General features: G+C 48.1%; 1 protein-coding gene across 1 annotated transcript; it reads left to right on the top strand.

Moving 5' to 3' along the window:
- Nucleotides 1–2,392: 2,392 nt before the first annotated feature.
- On the top strand, nucleotides 2,393–21,192 carry slc6a17 (solute carrier family 6 member 17; the record flags this gene model as incomplete). The annotated part of the gene is made up of 12 exons (XM_080015425.1): nucleotides 2,393–2,674; nucleotides 5,622–6,095; nucleotides 10,768–10,925; nucleotides 12,929–13,055; nucleotides 13,701–13,882; nucleotides 14,848–14,958; nucleotides 16,187–16,428; nucleotides 16,555–16,747; nucleotides 16,873–17,065; nucleotides 17,783–17,942; nucleotides 18,412–18,574; nucleotides 20,830–21,192. Exons 2-12 carry the CDS (start codon nucleotides 5,795–5,797, stop codon nucleotides 21,190–21,192), a joined length of 2,193 nt encoding a protein of 730 aa, XP_079871551.1. The 5' UTR covers nucleotides 2,393–2,674; nucleotides 5,622–5,794.
- Nucleotides 21,193–21,632: the final 440 nt, after the last annotated feature.

Genomic DNA, 21,632 nt, shown 5'->3' with positions numbered 1-21,632 from the left:
TGCATGTGTGTGCGTGTCCATGTGCATGTGCATGTACATGTGTGTATGTGTGTGTGTGTGTGCGTGTGCGCGTATGTGTGTGTGTGCGTGCGTGCGTATGTGTGTGCGCCCACGCTCCAGGCATCTACTTATGTTGTGATTTGGACACAGAACAGCCTCGGAGAAAGGCGAGCGTTCGGTTCCCCAGGTGTAAACAACCTTCACCGCCGTCCTCACGCGGCAATTTGAATCACACACCAAATCGATAAAAGCAATAGACGGCGACGTCTGGCGACACTGAATTTGATATTAGGTCGAGAAAAATAGAAGCACATTCAGCCACTCTTGGGCTGAGAAAAAGGAAAGGGAAGGAGGAAAAGTAATCTTTCAATCCTGCTGGATATACTTCAACTGCTGATACACTGGAAGCAAATTCCAGCATGTAATACCGTTCCTAATCCTCCGGGCAGGAGTCCGTGTCCTTGCTTGACGTACGTCCTCTGGCTGGCAGCAGTATTTAGACTTTCTGAACTTGGTTTATGGATACTGGACATAGGGAGCAGTACATTGCCGCCCATGGGCTGCTCTCACCAACACGCTTGTCCAAAGAAATAATATATCACGTAGAGCGGGTTTAAATAAGGCCTTCCCTGACATGGTGCAATGTTTTTAGTTTGTATATCAGCCAAATAGAACCTAGAAGAGCCTTTGTTTCACCGAAAGGTATACCTGTTTTACTCCACTTCTAATGCCTGCCTTGCCAGACAATGTTTTACAGTTATTTCTTTAAGTAAGTATACCATTCAGCACATTATAGGGACTGACCCATTATTTAGTTGGAATATTTTGGACCTTTTATTTGTTATGGGTATATGGGTATCAATGTATCCAGCTATTACATTACCGTGTGCGTATTTATGTGCGTATACTATATTTAGTCACTTTAGCATTGCAACGGTGATGATGATGATGATGATGATGATGATGATGATGATGATGATGATGATGATGATGATGCAACAATATTGATTATGTAATATAATAACAACAAGATAATCCAAAGATATTATCATGAACATGCTGGCTGTTTTGTGAAAATGCTCTCCCCCCAGCATCCCATGAGGGGAAATACTGTACGCAGTGGGAGTGGAGCAGATGGAGCCATGGGTGGAATCAATTGCTGGTGACAGACTTTCTAAAAAACATGACTTTTCCTCAAATGATCAGAGCCCCCTGTGAGAATACATGTCCTTTAGCATTGAAAAAAAAAAGTGTGTGTCTATGTTACTGGGGGGTATTGCAAAAATTCCACCAGTAATTTAAAGGTGCAGTGTGTAGAATTTAGTGGCATCTAGCTGTGGTTGCAGATCGCAACCAACTGAATTGGCGGTGCAACGCAGCAGCCTCTGTGGAAGAGAAAAAACGCGAAAGGCCTTCTCCAGAGTCAGTGTTTCGTTTGTCCGCTCTGGGTGCTGTAGAAGAAACATGGCGGTGCAACATGGCAACCTCCGTGAAGCGCACCCGCCCCGTGTAGATATAAACGGCTCATTCTAAGGTGACGATAACACAACTCTGATATTCGTGGGATGATAGACCAATTAAAGCATACGAATGAGTATTATATTCCATTTCTGCCAAGTCTGTTCCGTAAATTCTACACACTGCACCTTTAGTTAAGACATTCAATTTAGTCCGTATTAGTCCCATTAGTGTATAGATAGGGGGCTTATCCATATACTGCTCCTTATTATTATTATTATTATTATTATTATTATTATTATTATTATTTGTGGTGGTGGGGACTCTTTTTGCATTCAAGGGTGCTGTTCCTTTTTATGAACATTTGAACAGTTTACTCACCAATCTTCCGATCCTTGCATTCTTGCCGGCAACGGCGGACCCCGCCACCAACTATGAAAAGAGCATATAGAGCGAGCACACCAATAAGACCAGTAACACTGAACGGCTGTTCGTGACGAAGTGTCACCTAAAAAAAAAAGCATCGAGTAAGCGATTTCCTGACCAATGCATCTCACGGATTACCGCTTTAATACAGCGCATTAGAGGCGCATCGCCTGCGGTTAACCAGGTTATCAGCGCCTCCTGGGAACACTGCAGATGTTGTTTTTTTGTTTGGGTTTTTTTTTTTTTTTTTTTTTCCGACCTTAACGATATCGGATCGCTGACGTAAGCAGGAGTTGGTGAGTCAAACCTGCGTCAGACCTCGTCGTGACTTCTCCATAGTGATGTCTCCATCCTGTGAGTGGATGTGGGATGGGGGTGTGTGTGTGTGTGGGGGGGGGTTGGATTATTCCACAACACAACCGCGACCACGTGGTCACAGGAGCCGCTGGGCCATTGACACGGTGCGCGCGCCGCAGAGAGCCGAGACACGCGCGCGACAAACCGCTGTCCAGCTGTGCTCCGAAAAGTACGAATAAAAAAAAAAAACAACAAAAAAAACAAAAAAAAAAAAACCTGACACGCGACGTCACCGATAATAATCGTCGAGTTCCTGGCGACGCGCGTCCGAGTTGAGGAAAATTGACGGCGCCGTCCACGCTGCGTGACTGGTGTTGCGTCTTGGATTCGGTGGGTTTTTTTCTCTCCTTCTTCCGTGCACAGGGATGCTGCGTGTGCACAGCCCGCAGAGATAAAGGTCCAGATACTGTGGATCGTACCGACACGGGCTGAGGTAAGACTGATTATTATTATTATTATAATTATTATTATTATTATTATTATTATTATTGTATTACTAATAATAATAATAACAAGAAGGAGAAGAAGAGGAAGAAGAAGAAGAAGAAGAAGAAGAAGAAGAAGAAGAAGAAGAAGGAGGAGGAGGAGGAGAAGGATATTATTATTATTATCAAAAATGAATTGCTTCTCTGCTTCTAATTTTAGACGTACCCCAGTATGCAATTTTTCCGAGGCAGCTCGAGCAATAGAAGATAATGATGAATTGTCTCCTGTTACTGCTGTTCAACGTCTGCATTGGGTTTTGCGACGCATATTCCTTGACCTTGAATTGACTATCCCAGGTTATTGACATGATTCCACCTATAGAGGATGCAGTGCATGAGACACAGTATGTGGAAGGAAATGTTGCCACTGAGCTGAACGGTGCCATTTTGGACCTGTCCGCGTCCCAGTCACACTCCGACCCAAGGGACAGGCAGAGCCATTCAGGTTTTTTGTCGATCGCTTTTGTGTTTGCATGGACTTCTGGGGCAATAAGGTGGACATTTATGATAATGGAGCTATGCGATCGTCGGTAACTGCCGCACTGACAAGCCATCCAGCACACAAAGGATCTCGCATTTTATCGCCCACATCATTCCCACTTCTCCTTTGTGGTAGTAACTGTTATTTGCAGACGTCCTTCGGGGGGTATCGTGTCTGTCCATTCGGGGGGAGATGAGAGATAGAGGACCGCTCGTGCTGCAGGGATGGGATTTCAATTTTGCATTAAGGGCCATTGCTAAGCAACCGGCGACAAGATACAAGTGGAGCATTTCTCTGTGGCTGATGCTGGGGAAACCTGTGCTGTTTCTTCATCAGCACCAGGGTTGCCTAGTTTATGTTGATAGACTGATGGAGGCGGAGGGAATACAGGTGGAGGAACGTGCTTGTGTCATGTTGGCTTTACCTAATCCATACTGTTCACTGCTGGTCACTCACCTTGTCGTACTGCAGCCATGATGTATGGCAGGTTGCTTAAATTAACATAATCCTGTACGATGTTGAGTACGTACTGTAGTTGGAATCATCGCAGTACCGTCTGTGTTTCTTAAAAAAAAAAAAAAAAAAAAAAAGACACACTGCCTCCTCACCTCTGTTGTTGCACTCATTCTGAAAAACCAAGTGTGACTCACATCAGCTATTTCTCCACAACGGGCCAAAATTTGCCTACTTTTACAGTTTAATTAGAGCTGCCTTACCAAGCGTAACCCACCGTTTCCCCGTGTTCACAAAAATGACAGGCAGCCAAAGTGTGACAGGCGGCCGCTTCTGTTTTGATAAAGTGTATTATCTTTGCAGACGCCAGACACCCGTCACTCTGCTGCTTCATCACCGATGAAATGCAACCAAACATGGGCAGAAAAAGTGATGGGTCAAGTGTCTTGTCAGGGAAAACATCCGATTTCCAATTTCCACTCAACACGTTTGAAACCTCAGACTACATCCCTTTCTGCCGCAAAGGGCTTTGAGAAGGACACCTCCTCCACCCCCGGCCGCCCGTCCCAGTTCGGCCTCCGTGCGGGGAGCTGCGGGCGCGCTACCGTGGGAAAGGTCATTGCTGTCTGAGGAGTCGGGACGAGCGGTCTCCGAGCCTCCGCGCGCCGTGACTGCGGGGCCTCCCCAGAAGAATGTGATGTGCGTGCCGTGGAAATGGACTCTGGGTTCTGGGGGGAAGGTGGGGCGGGGGCGGGGGCGGGGGCGGGGGCGGGGGGCTGGCTGAGCTCTGGCAGGTCGACCGGCCCGCCGGCTGCCGGCTGCCAGCTACCATTCCTAGGCAGTCACCGCCTCCGAGAATCTGGCTCCGCTTCCTCCATCTCCACTCTGGAGGCCTCTTACCTCAGATCAAACTGCCATTTAATTTCACCGGCAAACTCCACTCTGCCACGACATGCTCGTTGTTTGGGATTGAACTGATGTTAACTTTTTTGTGTCTATGGTTAAACTGCCGTTATAAATACTATTTGATGTAACCCTCATATCAAAACGTATCAGAAAATATGCTCTCAGACGCTTATTTTAATGCTGCTTCTTCCTGATTCATTCATTAATTCATTTATAAGTATGGATACAGATGTAGTCTAAACTGGCTTCTCTTAGAGGAGCGCGCTACACAGTCTATGAAATGATCACATGGCAGCCAGCTTGGAAAGGCATATTTTCAGGACGAGTCTTGTCATTATCGGGAACCAACGTGTAATGATGCCAGTTAATGCAAAGGTTCTGGAATCGACCAATTCTACATTCTACCACCATGTGAAGTCAAAAGGCAGAAAAAGGCAAATGGCAGGCCAAGTAATGAACCAAACACCGAATGCTCGGTCCTTTCGCTGCATCGTGTCTCGAGCCTCTCGAGACCAGCTGCAGCACAATCAGACCACTGATCACCGCGCTTACCACTGTTCATGTGCTCTGCAACACTGTTCATATGACTAAACTTTATTGTTTAGTCATATGAACTGGTTGTGCTGTAATACAATCTCCCTTTCCTTTTGCTCTGCCATGACGAGCATTGCTGAAATAGCTCCTGCTGGGTGCCATACAGTGACCCAGTTCATCACCATGTGCCCAATAACTATATTTATCATTTTCTATATATTCAAATCTGGGGTCTTTTTTAAAATATTTTGTCTTTCTGGAATTCACTTCTTTTGGTCGAGTCGATTTTTTTTTTTGATCAGTTTTCACCTGATCATTTAGTTACATATAAGATAAGATAAGATAAGATAACACATTTTTAATTCCTAGGGAGGGCATTAATGTTTACTCTAATCATCACCCAAAGCTCATATTTATTATGGTGTTTAAATATAGTACGTGCTAATGCAATATACATCACAAAATATAGTGCAAACATGCACCTCATGCCTGTGACTCTCTCCAAATCTTTCACTTTGCAGGTTTAAAAAGAAGGAGAAGGAGCCCAACGTTTCCTCTGTGGCGGCCTCTCGAACCTCCCTACACTAGATCTCGCTCTTCGGCATCACCGGCTCGCCCCCCTGTGTCCCCCGCCTCCCTCGTCCTCCGCCCGTCCGTCGCTCCCACCCTCACGAGGACCTCCTCTGCGACCGCCATGCCCAAGCACAGCAAGGTGACCCAGCGGGAGCACAGCAACGAGGCGGTCACCGAGTCGGTGGCCGACCTGCTGGCCCTGGAGCAGCCCATGGACTACAAGAGCAGCCAGATGAGCATGGGCCTGAGCCCCGGGGCCATCGCCCCCGGGAAGGGCCTGCTGCCGTCGCCCGACCCCGACGGGGAGGACGGCCGGCCGGCCTGGAACAACAAGATGGAGTACATCCTGGCCCAGGTGGGCTTCTCCGTAGGCCTGGGCAACGTCTGGAGGTTCCCCTACCTCTGTCAGAAGAATGGTGGAGGTAGGTTCTCTGCGGATCGACCAGAAGAAGCTGACCATTACTCCCACTACTCCCGTTTGAATTTGACTTAGACTCAAGAGGCAACGTCATTATTTAAACATATAACTTGGAGTTTGATTTCTGTTTTGGACAAATTGAATAAAAGCAGCTCAGTTTCCAACGTTCATTGGCTGTACGCTTCGTATTGATTGGTCCATCCCGAACCCAGTCATTTTAAACATCATGATTTGCAGCTTTAGTATCCAGTGGGCCAATACTCATGTGCGCTCCGTGAAAGTAGGAAAAATATGTAATTAATCATGCAATATTCAAGCAATATAGACTTCATCGGCTGTGCTGTACTTTGTGTCCTTACATTGACTTGGCTTTCTGACTGAGACGGTTCTGTACAGTTACACCACTCGATTTGTAAGTGAATGGACGGCTCCGCACCGCACTGGAATCAGGAGCTTGCTTTTAGCCACGTACTCCCGGCCAGTTCGGGACAGTTGCAAACAGTTGCTTTTTGAAAGGCTGCGCCGATGGACCCGGTGTTTGTCGTTTGGTATTTCATATGAACGAATTGTAAAAACAAGAGTTCATTCTGTCTTTTGGAAAAGCGAGAGCAATCCATCTGTGAATCGAAAACCCAGACACGACACAATGCGGCTCTCCGTTCTTGAAACTGGAGACGAGGGACTGAGGATGTTAATGAGCGGCTGCATATCAAGCAAATCAATCTCCAGAGTGATTTGACTCTTCAATTGTGCCCGATGAACGTTGGTTTTTGGAACGGGGGAAAACACAACCGATTCGAGTGTTTCATAGTGTAAAGGAGACTTGACGTGCGCGTGTCAGTGTTTTTTTTTCTGGTGTTTTGCTACATTCAATAATGACGAAAACAGCCGCAGTATTTTAATAGACGTTGATCGCTTGATACCTCTGATATCTCTTCCCAGCGAAAATTTAATCTGGTCACATTACAGAAATTCCAAACAATTAATCCTCCTCGTTTCCTTAATATCAAATGTTGAATCATGACTGCTTTTGGTCTAGTGCTGCAGCAGATTTATTTTAAATGTCTGCCTGCATGTGTGTGTGTGTGTGTGTGTGTGTGTGTGTGTGTGTGTGTGTGTGTGGGTGGACTTTCCTGCGTGCGTTGCTTCGTGTGTGACGTGACGCGTGCCCCCGCGCGACACAACACACGGAGCCTCCCCCCGTCCGCACGTGTGCACCGGGCTGCGGGGTCACACGGCACCGACGGCTCCGGCCACCTGTGATTTTTGCACATTTCCCCGGGCCGCCCCGTGCCCCGTCTCGCCGCGCGCCAATGGACATTATTCTCCGCCATTTAGCTTCTGCCGGCGTCCCACAACCCGGAGGCACAGAGCGTAATGGAAAACGAAAACACTGTCACACCCACTGCAGAGTGCCTTCTCTGAAACGACCACAAGTCATGACAACAAAATCCCTCCTGATCTCGGCCATCAGGGTTATTCCCTGCACCGACATCGCAATGAATGCCGTGGTTCTTTTATCCACTGACAATAGAGGAGTGCGAGATACTGTGCTCGGGCTGAAACGCACTGTTATTTTTGTGATAACTTAATCCTTTGGATTTTGGATTTTCCATTTCGAAATCCATGCCGTTGATTGATTGACGGTCCTTGCAATCATGGCAAAATAGGGTCGTAATGATGTAGAAACAATGGGAAATGCTCATTAAAGGTTATCTGAACCCCCCCCAAAAAACAATCTTGAAATAGCAGTCAAAAACGCACAAATTAATGTGAAAATATAGGACAGAGACAGACATTCAGACAGTTTTTGACCATTTTACATGATGAATCAGTCATTCGTCATTCGACGACTACAAACGTCAATCGATTATTTGATCATTCGCTTCACCCGCACGCAGGAGGACGTCCTGCACGTCATGAGGTCTCCACATACTGTACGCCGTTCTCTTTGTCACTTTATTGCCGTCTTCTTTTTCGACCGCGTGTGACCCGCTTTTTTGTTTTTTTTTGCGCCTTGTCTGTATGAATGTGTGTGAACGGGTGAACGTCAGGCGTAATTGGGGAGCGGCTTTGAAAGCACCAGAAAGGGCGCCACATCCAACGCAGCCCATTTAGCATTTAAACACCCGGTGACAAGGCTGTGGTTTTTTTTTCCGCTGCTGGATACGTCGCGTCGCCCAATTATCAAGCCGCTCATGTCGGCCTCAAACGCAAAGTGGACTTTCACCTTCTGCAGCGGAGGAGATAATTGGGTTTTCCTTCAGCCGCAGTTGGACACTCCAGCACAATGGGACCAAAAAGCCTCCATTTTAAACACTATTTGCTTTGCTTGCAGAGTTTCTCAGGCTTATCCGCTTAGCATTATCTGAATCATCCGCTGCAGACACACACACGCAGACGGACTGATGTGTGGGTTGCTTCGCTGTAACAAAGGCGGAGGAAATTGGAAAAGGGTCAACACAGGTTTTTCCAAATGCGTATTGTCGGATTGTTTTGCGTGGGACTACACTAGCTACACTAGATGAGCTGCATGGTGTCGTGGAACCGGAGAAATCATTTGTGTGTGTGTGTGTGTGTGTGTGCGTGTGTGTGCGCGCGCGTGTGTTGTGTGTCCGTGTGTGACGCTTTCTGCGTCGCGCTGACGCAGAAAACGCTGCCTTCTTCCCTTCGATTCCTCCTTCCCGTCTCCTTCCGTCCCTCCCCCTTCCTTCCGTCGAGCCTCCCTTCCACGCTTACTTCCTTCCTCCTCCTCTCATTCCTTCCTTTCTTCCGTCGTTCCTTCCTTCCTGGCTCTTTTTCGGATCAGTTCTGCTTCTCTCCCTCCCTCCTTCCTTCTTTCTTTAATTTCCGCCGTCCCGCCTCACTTCCCTCTTTTGTTCCTGTCCTCCTTCCTTTCATCCATCCCCCCTTCTGTCCCAACTTCCTTCCTTCTCTCGTTCCTACCTTCCTTCATTCCCTCCTTCTTTCCTTCCTCCCATACTTTCTTCCTCCCTTTCTCTTTTTCACGCTTTAACTCTGTTTCCTTCCTGTCTTCTTTCATTCCTTCCATCCTTCCTTCCTTAGTCTCTGTCATAGACTCTTTGTACTTTATACTGTTTATACTTTTTTCTGCTTCCTTCCTTCCTTCCTTCCGCCCTTCCTCCCTCCTAGAAATACGCCTTCTGATAGATTGTCAGTGGATTTGCCAAAATTGAACAAAATCCCTCAAGCGTAGAAACACCAGTATTCTATTTCTAACAGCGTCAGAGCGTCAGATCCCAGAGCGTCCGCCTGGGTTCCGGGTGGTTCCGCCACCTCCCCCGCCAGCTGTTGCAGTGATTCGCTTTTTGGGGTCTGGGTAAAAGCCGGAGGTGACACGAGGCTCCGCTCTCTGGTCGGGATCTTCCGGTCACCACGACGCCCCTCCGCGTCCTGACGCAAGCAGCTTGGGCGCGCGCGCCAGCTAAAAAAAGAACAAAGGGAGGGGTGAACTGTGGTAGATTAAAAAAAAAAAAGAAAAAGCAGGCAGACAGCTGAAAGGGTTGCTGAAGGGGGAAAGAGAGCAAAAATTGGAGGGAGAGTGCGGAGGATGGAGAAAATTGATCCCAAAATTTGACATTGGCTGAGAGCGTTTGATGCCATCCGCTGAGCTTTTGCACAATGAACCTTTTTCACCAAATACGGAAGGAATACCTCCCTCCTGTAACTTACAGTAAAATGTTTGTAATCTTATATAGAAATAAAATAAAACAACACTTTAAATAACAAATAATCCCAGGGCGGAATTCTGGACCCAAATTCCAATTAATTGGAATTTGGGTCCGGAATTACGCGTGTATGTAATTTCCATAACACATGGTAGCCAGCTGGCTATGGGGTTCGGTGGAACGACGGAGAAAGACTCAAAGTTTTGGCAACAGACATACAACAACATATAACATTCAACATAAATCACGCTGTGTGTGGGAACAATAAGCGGGAACAATAATAAGGATAATAAGCTCCGGGACAAGATAAAACAAAAGACGGATGGGTTTTGCAGCGTCAGACAGCTAGCACTCTGCTCTGATCGCTCTCTCTCACTGAAAGACAAAACAGACATTAAGAAAACTCTCCCCGGCCGCCGCTGGCCAAACAGCTTAATTGGCCACAGCCAATGCCGGTGCCATTAGCTGGGGGACCTGACTTCCCCTTGCATCCAGCCACCGGCTTGACCGTGCCCCCGCGTCTGCCACACGCACATTCTAATACTAAGGGCTGGATGAGATTGACGAAATCAAATATTGCAATGTTTCTGATAAATACCTGGATATGGATAACTTAGTTGATGATGATTTTGGGGATGAGTGTCGGTGCGTTCATAAAGATATCTTATACTCAGGAAATAATGAACATGATCAAGCAGGTAGACGCATTGATTAGAACAACTAGGGTAGTCAGAAAATCACATTACCTTACCAAAACACATATTTATTTTAATTTCACTATATTACGATAACCAAAATCCCAGATAATATCGCAATATCAATATTATATCAATATATCAGCAGCCCTACTTACAACCCACCATCACCATAATGGATTCCGGCCTCCAGCAGCCTATAGAGGTTGTCTCACATTTGAAAGAAGTACGTTAAAAAAATATTAAATGTCAGGTACATATATCCAACCTGCAAATTGGTCCTGTGTCTCAGGTGCGTACCTGGTGCCCTACTCCATCCTCCTGCTCCTCATCGGGATCCCGCTGTTCTTCCTGGAGCTGGCGGTGGGTCAGAGGATCCGGCGCGGCAGCATCGGGGTGTGGAACTACGTCTACCCGCAGCTCGGCGGCATCGGGGTTTCCAGCCTCATGGTGAGGAATCCGTTTAATTCAATTCAGCGTGTGGTCTGTTGTACGCGAGTGTCCTCTGGCATCCCTGGAAGACACACACGCGGGTTATGTGTGCCTTCCAGGAATTTTCGGAAAATCTTCCATTCGTCACTTTGTCACTTCGTCACTTTATCACACTTCTCTTTCAGTTTTTCCACTATATTAAATCATGCGCCATTTTTTTCTTTTTTCTTTCATGAGAGGGGAGGAGGGGAGAAGAGAGGAAAGGAGGGGAGGGGAGAGGAGAGGGCGCTGTCTTTTCTCTTTGTAAACTAAACCTACATAACCATAAAAAGCAGTCTTCCACTTGCCAAAAAGTGATTGCAGCTTCTACCTTGTGACTGAACGGTTGTTGCTGCCTCAAAATAACTTCTAAATCTTAATGACAAGACCTACAATGAATATTTCCAGCCACCAAAACCAACTTACTTACCTCATATACAGTATCTCCATGCAGGTACATATTTGGAACTACTGTTGTCTTGCGTCATGTTTCCCGCAGACATATTTTTCATACGTGCAATGCAGGATATTTTGATAAACACAGAACAACATGGTCAAAAAAAACAAAACGACATACAACTACCAGCGCTGCAGCTCCCCCGGTCTTTATTTGAGGCAGGCTTGTATTTGTTTAGTTTTGTATTGTATTGTGTTTGTGCACCCGGTGTTTATTAGAGGCCAAATTCCGCGTTCCCCGTGAGAACTGCATGCAACTCGCGGGGATGGTCTTCGCGGGTGTTCATCGATGATGAGGAATGATCGGACGTCTGTGGTTCATGAGTGTTTAGAGTCATCGATGTTGGTTGTTCTCTATAACCAAAAACTGTGCTCTTGTCGTCCTACAGGTCGTCCACAGGACAGAGTTATTGCAGCAGTTCTTGATGATTTAAGAATTAATAAAGAGTTGCATTGCAGGCTGGGAACTTGAACTCCACTTGCAGACTAACTCCTGCTGTCCTAGATGCAATGGCACAAATACTCTGTGCTGTATGCCCTGCATGCTGACAGCACAGGTTCAAAATAAAATAAAAATAAAAAAAAAAAAAAATAGAGTCATCGATGTTTTATTAAAATAGATAACTAAATAAATGGATAAATGTCAGTATTTCTGAGGGCACGAACGGCTTGGCATTTTTAAATGTGGAAAAATTACTTACTCGGCAAAACTTGATCAAATAAAGCATGTGCCGATAACACAATTTTATTCCAATCATAGTTTGATTTGAAGTGTCCTGACTTGAGTGTTTAAGGGCTGAATTCATTATTGGGCAGAACTGGGTGTGGCTGCCAAGTCATGTATCCCCTGTGATTACAGCTTGGGTCATTATTATAAATGGCACAGACATACTGTAGATGTTGATGAAACCGTTTGGTTCACAGAGAAATAAAGTTGCAGTGTGGTCGCATTGTTCAGCGGATGTGTGTTTTATTAGCCGCCCAAATTTGCATCCCCCTTGCAACCCCCCCTTTCTCAGACCAGGTGAGTGTTAAATGTATTGTATTCCCAATGTCGAGTGAAAACAGGGATCTAGTCGCTCGGCGACCAGGTTAGTCATTCCTTCAGTGATCTCCTTAGTACTGTACATCAATCAATAACCCATTATATAGTTCAACCGTCGAGTCAGTAAAAAGCCAGTCGGTTTCCCTGGTCCGGGGCAGTGAGGCGTTCTAGCAGGGAAGTGTCATGGGGCGGTTCCGCGGCTATAAATGCCTCCACTGCAGGAACGCAGACCGAGCCGCTGAGTGCTCACCTCAATAATTAATTCATTCGCCGACTTAAAGCCGCCGCGCTTGGAGTCTCGGACCCGACGACAGGAGGGCACATCCGTCACCGCCAAACCCCACATTGTCCTCCTTTGTCTTCCATTACACTCTTCAAAGCTCCTCGTGTTTGTGGTGTCTGCCACGCAGCTGGGATGTGTGGCGGGCACATTGTGTTGGAGCGCGCCGGGCGTGACTGCTATCTCTGCTTTCCCCTCCAGGTCTGCGGTTTCGTGGGACTCTACTATAACGTTATTATCGGCTGGAGCATCTTCTATTTCTTCCAGTCCTTCCAGTACCCGCTGCCCTGGGCCGAGTGCCCTATTCGCAGGAATGGAAGCCAAGCCAGTGAGTCCGCAACGCCAAACACAGAGTTTAGAAAAATACATTTAATTCTTTCGCTGATGGAAAGCAGTTTAGAATGAGGCAACACGGCAAAACAGCCCGTACATAAAAGCCCGGTAATGTACAACACAAACTGCCGGCTCGACCAAAGCACTGCGGAACACTGCTGTGTGCCTCGAGACGTTCCCACATTTCGGAAAATTGGTTCAGCAGAAGCAGATGCCGCCGAAACTATACAGTGCAAGGCTCGAGGCGGCGCCGAAAACAGGCCTCATCCGCTGGACGGGCTGCATCCCTCTGCACCGCTAACACAAAGCAGCGTGGGTAGCCTGGCCCAGGGGTCAGACGGTCAGAGGGTACGGCCGCTCCGCGGGGCGAGGGCGCCCTGGTCCTAACACGGGCCAGACGCACGCGGCGAGTTCCGACCGGGTCAAGGATCAGATCAGATCAGATCCCGTCAGCGTGAGCTCCGTCCGTATCCGCAGCGCGTCCCATCACAGACACAGCTCCCATTCTCGACTCCCCATTCGTTCCTTTTTCCTTGTAAAGATTTGTCGAGCCGAAGCCCGTCGCGTATCACGCCGTCAGTAAAGACGGCCACGTGATCATCCCCGTCCATCGTCTCTTTCCTGTTTCCTTCGCCCCTAGTCGTGGAGCCTGAGTGTGAGAAAAGCTCGGCCACCACCTACTTCTGGTACCGGCAGACCCTCAACATCACCAGCAGCATCGACGACACCGGCGGCCTGAACTGGAGGATGACCCTCTCGCTGCTGGGAGCCTGGATCATCGTCTGCCTGGCCGTCATCAAGGGCATCCAGTCCTCCGGGAAGGTAACGGGTTCTCCTGGGCTCCCTCCTCAGGGTCTGGAGCCTCTGGGAAAACACCACAGGGGGGGGGGGGATTACTGCTCTGACATTTTTATTTATTTATTTGTCATTTTCGATAGTACATCCTAACTGCAGTTCTATCATTTTACGTGTAAACCGCATATTTATAAGGTTTTTTTTCCCTTTCTAATGCTTGTCGGTCAAAGGTTAGGTGTCAGGGCTTAATCATCATAGTTCTATTTTTAGATCTCATCTATGTTATGAGAGAGCGAGCGAGAGAGAGAGAGAGAGCGAGAGAGAGAGAGAGAGAGAGAGAGAGAGAGGGACATGCAACATTAATCAGTTTAGATTGAGCCGAGCAGAGACTGGGGCGGAACGTAGATGGAAAAAAATGCTTTGGTTGGCAGCAACGGCAAAAAATGTCCTGTAATCCCGATCCAGGGAGTGAGTCATGTACCACAGCGCTGCATTCTCAATAGGAAATAAAACAGCAGAGTGACGGTTGCCAAAGTCCTAACGCCGCTCTTTCAAATTCCAAACCTTGTAATGGAATTATTAGGACGATGCTACGACACCTCACAGAAACGCTGCGGCGATCGCATCACCCCCCCAATAAAACCTCCAGGATCGCTCTCCACATATTCTGATTTCAGAGATGCTGAAAAGTAAATAAACAGTAAAGCTTTGATTAGATTTATTGTGTGTGTGTGTGTGTGTGTGTGTGTGTGTGTGTGTGTGTGCGTGTGTGTGTGTGCGTGTGTGTGTGTGTGTGTGTGTGTGCGTGCGTACATATGGATGTAGTGTGAGCTCCATCCATGTGTGAGGCTGCAGACGAGTTGTGTCCATGGCAACGGAAGTGCGATGGACTTGATAATCTTTTTGTCTCTCACGCACTCTCTCTCTCTCTCTCACGCACTCTCTCTCTCTCTCTCTCTCCCTCGCTCTCTCGCTCTCTCTCTCGCTCTCAGGTGATGTACTTCAGCTCCCTCTTCCCCTACGTGGTGCTCTTTTGCTTCCTAGTGCGTGGGCTGCTGCTTAAGGGAGCCGTGGACGGCATCGCCCACATGTTCACCCCCAAGGTCAGAGGAATACAGATGGAGGAAAAGACGTGCTGACTTCAAACTGAAAATAGCAAAATATCACAATATTTTCTCATAGCAATGCGGATATTATGACCAAGCAGGTACAGGCATAAATCAGAACAGTCTATGCCTTCATAGGCTCAGAAAATGACATTTAAAGATATTATGATCCCAGACGATATTTAGTCTCATATCACAGTATCGATATTACATCGATATATCGCCCAGACCGACTGTGCTCTATATGGGATGATCTTTTTTTCAAACCAAGTACTCCATCCTTTAGCCTGACAATTATCCCACAAGCACCAAAGAGATGTCACATTTAATATACATTTTTCTGGGCGCCCGGGGGACTCACCTGGTAAGAGCGCACCACTTTCAAGTCGTTCGTTTTCGGCACGAGGCCATTTGCTGCATGTCATCCCCTGCCACTGTAACTGTCCAATAAAGCATTAAAATGACCCCCCACAAAAAAAAAGTATCTTTGAACAAATACATACATTTTTCTGTACGCTTCAATGAAAGAAAAATATCATAGTCAAAAATAGAATTTTTAACTTAAGGAAATACAAGTCCTTTAAAGGAAAATAAGTCGATTTACAAAATATATATCCCAGTGACCAAACAATCATCGGGAGGTTTGGATTAGAAAATACAACGGTTTTCCTTTAAACTACTTGTGCCTCGGTGTTCATCGCTCAGTCATGGCTTGTTTCCCAGAAATAAATCCAGCATATGCAAGTAACACCGTGTCTGTGTAAACCACTCAGCCATGAGTGATCTACGCTTCAGCCTCTGGATTTGATGAATCATTTACACTGCGGGACAGGCTTTCTGGACGGAAAGTCTGCTTTTGTCTCCCTCTAGTGTTGCTCGCACCTAAACAGCTGCAGAGCATAATTCACCACCGTGAGAGATTTTCTTGCAGGATATTGGATTGCACATTCTAAAGTAAAGGGAGAAAATGAAACTAGACAAAAGAAAATAAGAACCACAAATAAACTTAACCCTGGTTTCGTATTTACAGTAACTGATGCATGTAGAAGTCCATGCATGTACTGGCTGGTTTCTGTATCATTGAAGAAATCATTTTCTGCATTACTTCGGTACATAAAAGGGGGACTTACAGAATGACTTTGTGTCTGCGTGTATCTATTCCAACTCAAACCAAACTCCACCGCCTTCTCCCTGTCCCCGTCTCCGCCCCTGTCCCCATCTCCAGCTGGAGAAGATGCTGGAGCCCCAGGTGTGGAGGGAAGCAGCCACCCAGGTCTTCTTCGCGCTGGGTCTGGGCTTCGGAGGCGTCATCGCGTTCTCCAGCTACAACAAGCGGGACAACAACTGTCACTTCGACGCAGCGCTGGTTTCCATCATCAACTTTGTCACCTCCATCCTGGCGACGCTGGTGGTGTTCGCGGTGCTGGGCTTCAAGGCCAACCTCATGAACGAGAAGTGTGTTGTCGAGTGAGTGCCCCCACGGTGCAAGTCCATGACGGCCACCGTTGGCCTTCGACTGTTTGAATATAATATGGTCTCAGCCTGTGGCTGCTCACGCTAAGGCCATGTTGCCTCGACTCCTCCCTCTTCAAGGAACGCGGAGAAGATCCTGGGCTTCCTGAACAGCGGCGTGCTGAGCAAAGAGCTCATCCCACCTCACATCAACTTCTCACACCTCTCCGCCCAGGACTACAGCGAGATGTACGGCGTCATCAAGGCGGTGAAGGAGGACGACTTTGCTCGGCTCGGCCTCGACGCCTGCGTCCTGGAGGATGAACTCAACAAGGTTTGCACGGGAGGTCGTCCGCCCAAAGGCTGTGTCGAGGCCATAAATATGATAAATATCTAACAATGAAGCCTCTCTCTCGCTCTCTCTCTCTTTCTCTCTCTCTCTCTCTCTCTCTCTACTAGGCGGTGCAGGGTACAGGCCTGGCCTTTATCGCCTTCACAGAGGCCATGACACACTTCCCCGGCAGCCCCTTCTGGTCCGTCATGTTCTTCTTCATGCTCATCAACCTGGGACTGGGCAGCATGATCGGTACCATGACGGGCATCACCACGCCCATTCTGGACGCCTTCAAGATCCGCAAGGAGATCCTGTGTGGTGAGTGGTGGGGCGGATGGAGATTGATGGATCTGATCTCATCTTATCGGTGCACATATGGCTGGGCAGCTTGATCAGCAGAACAAGTATCAAAGTCTGGTTGTTGTTTTCAGTACCCTGATATAATTTCATATAATTTATCATCAAAGTAAATCCTTCATCATGATTATCATAAGTTCATTTGGCCTGTTGATGTATCGACATAGATTTAGCCTTTTATTGGTTGTTATCAATAATTTGCTGATTTTCGCTCATATTTAGCTTTACCCTCTTTTTTATGTTGTTATGTTGCTCTATTTGCTTTATGAAGATATTTATGAAGTGTTTTGTCTTTTTATCAAAATTTGGATCAAAACATTGATAATTGAATTTTCAGGCTCTCCTATTCTTATACTCTATTTTAATAAAGCGATTTATGTGTTATTGTAATTTAATAATAATTATTATAGTTATTGAAATTCCCCTATTGAAATTAATGTTTGCTTATAATATAGTATCAGCCTCCTTGATTGATTTAAAAAAAAATCATTTTATCAGTGCTAGAAATCCAAATCTTCCTTCACAAAATGCATTTGACAACCTGAATGAATTTTGCCAACCCTGCTGTGTCATTTGAGTATAGATGTCATCTTACCAGCACCAGCACTCCCTCTCGCTCTCTCGCTCTCTCTCTCTCTCTCTCTCTCTCTCTCTCTCTCTCTCTCCCTCTCTCTGCAGTGGTCTGCTGTATCATCGCCTTCTTCTTGGGCCTGCTGTTCGTGCAGCGCTCCGGGAATTACTTTGTCACCATGTTTGACGACTACTCGGCCGGCCTGCCGCTCACCCTGGTGGTGATCCTGGAGAACATCTCCGTGGCCTGGATCTACGGCACCAAGAGGTAACAGGGAGGACAATGAAAAACTTAAAACCAAGCGGGACCCGATCTGACCCCATTTATAGATGGATGTTTTATTATTTTTTTAAACCAAATGATCCTTCAAAAATGTATTCATTAAAAAAATAAATTAACGTATTAACGTATTTTCAACTTTTAACCACACCACCTTTTAACCGAAAATTACGTTTAACCACAAGGTCACAACCATTTCTGTGGCTTGACAAACTAAGAGATCCTGTATTTGTATTAAAGAGTATAATCTTTATACCAAACAAGTTTTCTCCGTCATGTATATGTAAAGAAAGGGACACACATACATATACCACATATACAGTAGTATACACTCCTGTGTACTATTTCTCATTATTCAACTTTTTTGTTCCTATGTTTTCTTGATTACATCCCTTTTCTGTCCATCTTTATTTCTTCCCTGCTTGCCTGCTTTCTGCCTGTCCTCCCCCTGCCGCAGGTTCATGCAGGACCTGGAGGACATGCTGGGCTTCAGGCCTTACTCCTTCTACTTCTACATGTGGAAGTACGTCTCCCCCGCCATCCTGTCAGTGCTCATCATCGCCACCATCATCGAGATGGCCGTCAGCCCCGCCGGCTACAACGCCTGGGTAGAGGCGGAGGTCAGTCGCCCCCGAAAACCTTGAGGTCTGGGCACAAGAGCAAGAGAGTGAGACGCAGCCGACACTTTTACTTTTAGGGTTCCTTTATTTCGACTAAATCATGTAAAACAGCAGCAGTACCTAGATCGCGAAGGAGATAAAATAACTAAAAATTAAAAAGATAAAAGAGATATAAAAAAGAAAAGCACAGGAAATTCACAGGTTAAGAATAAGGGAATCTTCCTGGACAGAGCACAGAAAAAAAACCCCACCCCAAACACATTTAGAAGTGTCAATTTTCAAGTCAGTTTGTGTTTTGTAGACTCCACCCTGAGGTGGGCTGATAGGCAGACCAGTCGTCATCTGGGCTCGATCCACCGACCCCTTCCGGCGTTTTTCCTGGTTTTCCAAATGGCCAGCTTGGCCACCCCCGAAACAGTGTTTACGAGAACACGCACGGACCTGATTGACACCGGGTAAGGCAGACCAAAAATAAAAATCATAAAAGGAGAAGCTTTCCCCCCAGACTCCGAACCCAGCGCTCCAGCAGCCCAAACAGGCCCCTGCAGCCGAGGACACAGAACATCCAGGTGCTGCGGTGTCTCCCTCTCAGAGCAGAAGATCCAGGTGTGCCAGAGACGCGTTTGTAGCCGCCGCCCCGCGCACAGTCCTCCACTGGAGGTCGCCCGTCCGTTTGTCAAGGGGCTGCTTGTACAGGGGATCGCCAGCGTCTGTTAGGGGAAGCTCCTGGGCCAAACAACTGGGGCCCCCTCGACACTCGCACCGCTGCCAGAGAGCGTAGGTGTACTCACTGCCTCCAACTACCCCGGCTTGGGAGTAGCAAAAGACAGGAGGCTGTCCTGCTCCACCTCCCACTCCACCGCAGGAGAGACACATATACACTCATCATCCCATTGGTCAGACAGGGTATGGTGCTAAATAAAAGCTCTAGAGGGCGTAGGCAGGGAAGCACGGACTTCCTCCACCAACCTGCGTAGCGGTCTGGAGGATCTGATGTTCCGTCGTCTCCGTGAGCTGCTCCACCAGATGGCCCAACTTGACGCACCAAGCCCTGTGCAAGCTGCAGCGCAGGCTGGAGGAGGGGAGGAGCGCAGAGTCCAGCAGAGGGTTCCCAAACAAAGGCTCCTCGGCCACGTCCCAGATGTAGTTGTGATATCATGGTAGATCTTGAAATCCTGCCACGACCAGACCTGCCAACCTGCACGCATATTTCTTTTAAATTGGAAATTGGAATCGGCCAAGAAAATTGCAATCGTTGCATCTCTAGTTGGTAAAAAAGTTCAGTAACTTGATGCATTTCAAGGGGTATATTCTAATGAAAAGTATATATATTTAGCCGTAGTAGCTTGCACACGATGTGATTAGCCTCGTTAGGAGACGGCTACGGTGTGAATAACTGATGGAGTCATTAAGCTGCGGTAACTCAAACGCCACAGAGACTCCCCGTTCCACTGTTGTGCTACTCAACATAATTTCCCGAGGTTGGCAGGTCTGCAGCACTGACTGAGTCAGTACCATCAAGTCCATCCCCTCAGTTCGCAGCAGGAACAGCTGCCTGTCGTAAAAAAAAAAAGGCGCCCCGCCCGCCTCAGCGCCACTTTCTCCGTGTCCTGCCAACTTAGTCCAGAACAGCACTTGGGCCTCCGCGCCGTCTGGAGGCCTGAAAGCCGTGACCCTGGGCCTTGTCCCCGCTCCTGCACTGGGCGGTACGGGGCCGTCGCTCTAATCCGGTGCTGACCAGACCGCTCTCTGGATATCCTCTAGCGGGCCTCTGGGTGCAGAGACGGAGAGAGAGAAAGAGGGATTACGGTGATTTTTCCATTAACTGCACTGCCGGCCACATTTTCCCGATGCCTCCGGGCGAGGGGGTGATGTGCATTTGTATATGTTTCGGGGAAACAGACATACAAGGAGGCACACACGGACAGAGATGGAGATAGATAAAGAGAAGAGGGGCAGAGAGAGAGAGAGAGAGAGAGGGAGAGAGACGGAGAGAGAGAGAGAGGGAGAGATAGCACAAACAGCCCTTGATGATAGTTCCAGAAGCCCCGGCCAACCCCCCCTTCCGCCTCAGAGCATCTTACATCTGCTCAGCATCTGAAACGTGGCCGGAATCCAGTCTGGGGTGGACTCTAACCTTTCTGCTCCTCTGCCGTCCGCCTTCCCCCCGCCGTATCGTCCTGTTTCCCCCCCCTCTCAACCCATCGCTTTTAATAACTCTGTTTCTCTTACCCCCCCGTCTGTCCCTCCCTCAGGGATCGGAGCGCTTCATGAGCTACCCGCCCTGGGCCCTGGCCATGGCCTACGCCCTCATCGCGGCCGCCCTGCTGCCGCTGCCCGTCGTCTTCGTGGCGCGCCGCTTCAACCTGATGTCGGACGGCTCCAACAAGCTGTCCGTCTCCTACCGCAAGGGCATGATGAAGGACATGTCCAACCTGGAGGAGCAGGACGAGCAGCGCTTCATCCTCAGCAAGAACCCCAGCGAGGCCCCGTCCCCCATGCCGGCGCACCGCGCCTACCTGGGGCCCGGCGGCACCCAGGAGATGACCAGCACCAACTACGGCACCAGCACCAAGACGGGCTACCAGAACATCGGGTCGCCCGAGTCCGAGCTATGATCCGAGAGCCCGTGAGATGCACCGCCCCCAAGTCCCCCCCACCCACTCGACGCCCCAACCCGCAGCGTCCAGAGACGGAGAGACCGGGGGGAGGTCATAGGAGGCGGAGGTAAAGAAAGAGAAAAAGACGGAGCGCTACGGGGGCGGGGGTTGTTCGCGGCGTTCCGTACACCTTGACCCTCGATGCCGGACGCTCCCCGTCCCTCCCTCTCTCTCTCTCTCTCTCTCTCTCGCTCTGCAGCGGCCGCGACGGATAAAACGAGCGCGGGGGAACGGATTCCCCGCCAGGCAACAGCGTTTTGTTTGGCCTTTTTTAAGGTGTGGTTCACACGGAGAGAGAGAGGGGGGGGGGGGGGGGGGGGGGGTCGAGATTCAAAGCGTCGTCTAGGATTAAACGGGGGGTTGAGGTGTCCTGAGCGCCGCCGCGGCTTACGCTGGGC

This window comes from Zeus faber (assembly GCF_960531495.2).
Source record: "Zeus faber genome assembly, chromosome: 15".
Lineage (NCBI taxonomy): Eukaryota > Metazoa > Chordata > Actinopteri > Zeiformes > Zeidae > Zeus > Zeus faber.
The sequence above is the reverse complement of the archived record's forward strand: the minus strand, read 5'-3'. Positions and strand labels throughout refer to the sequence as shown.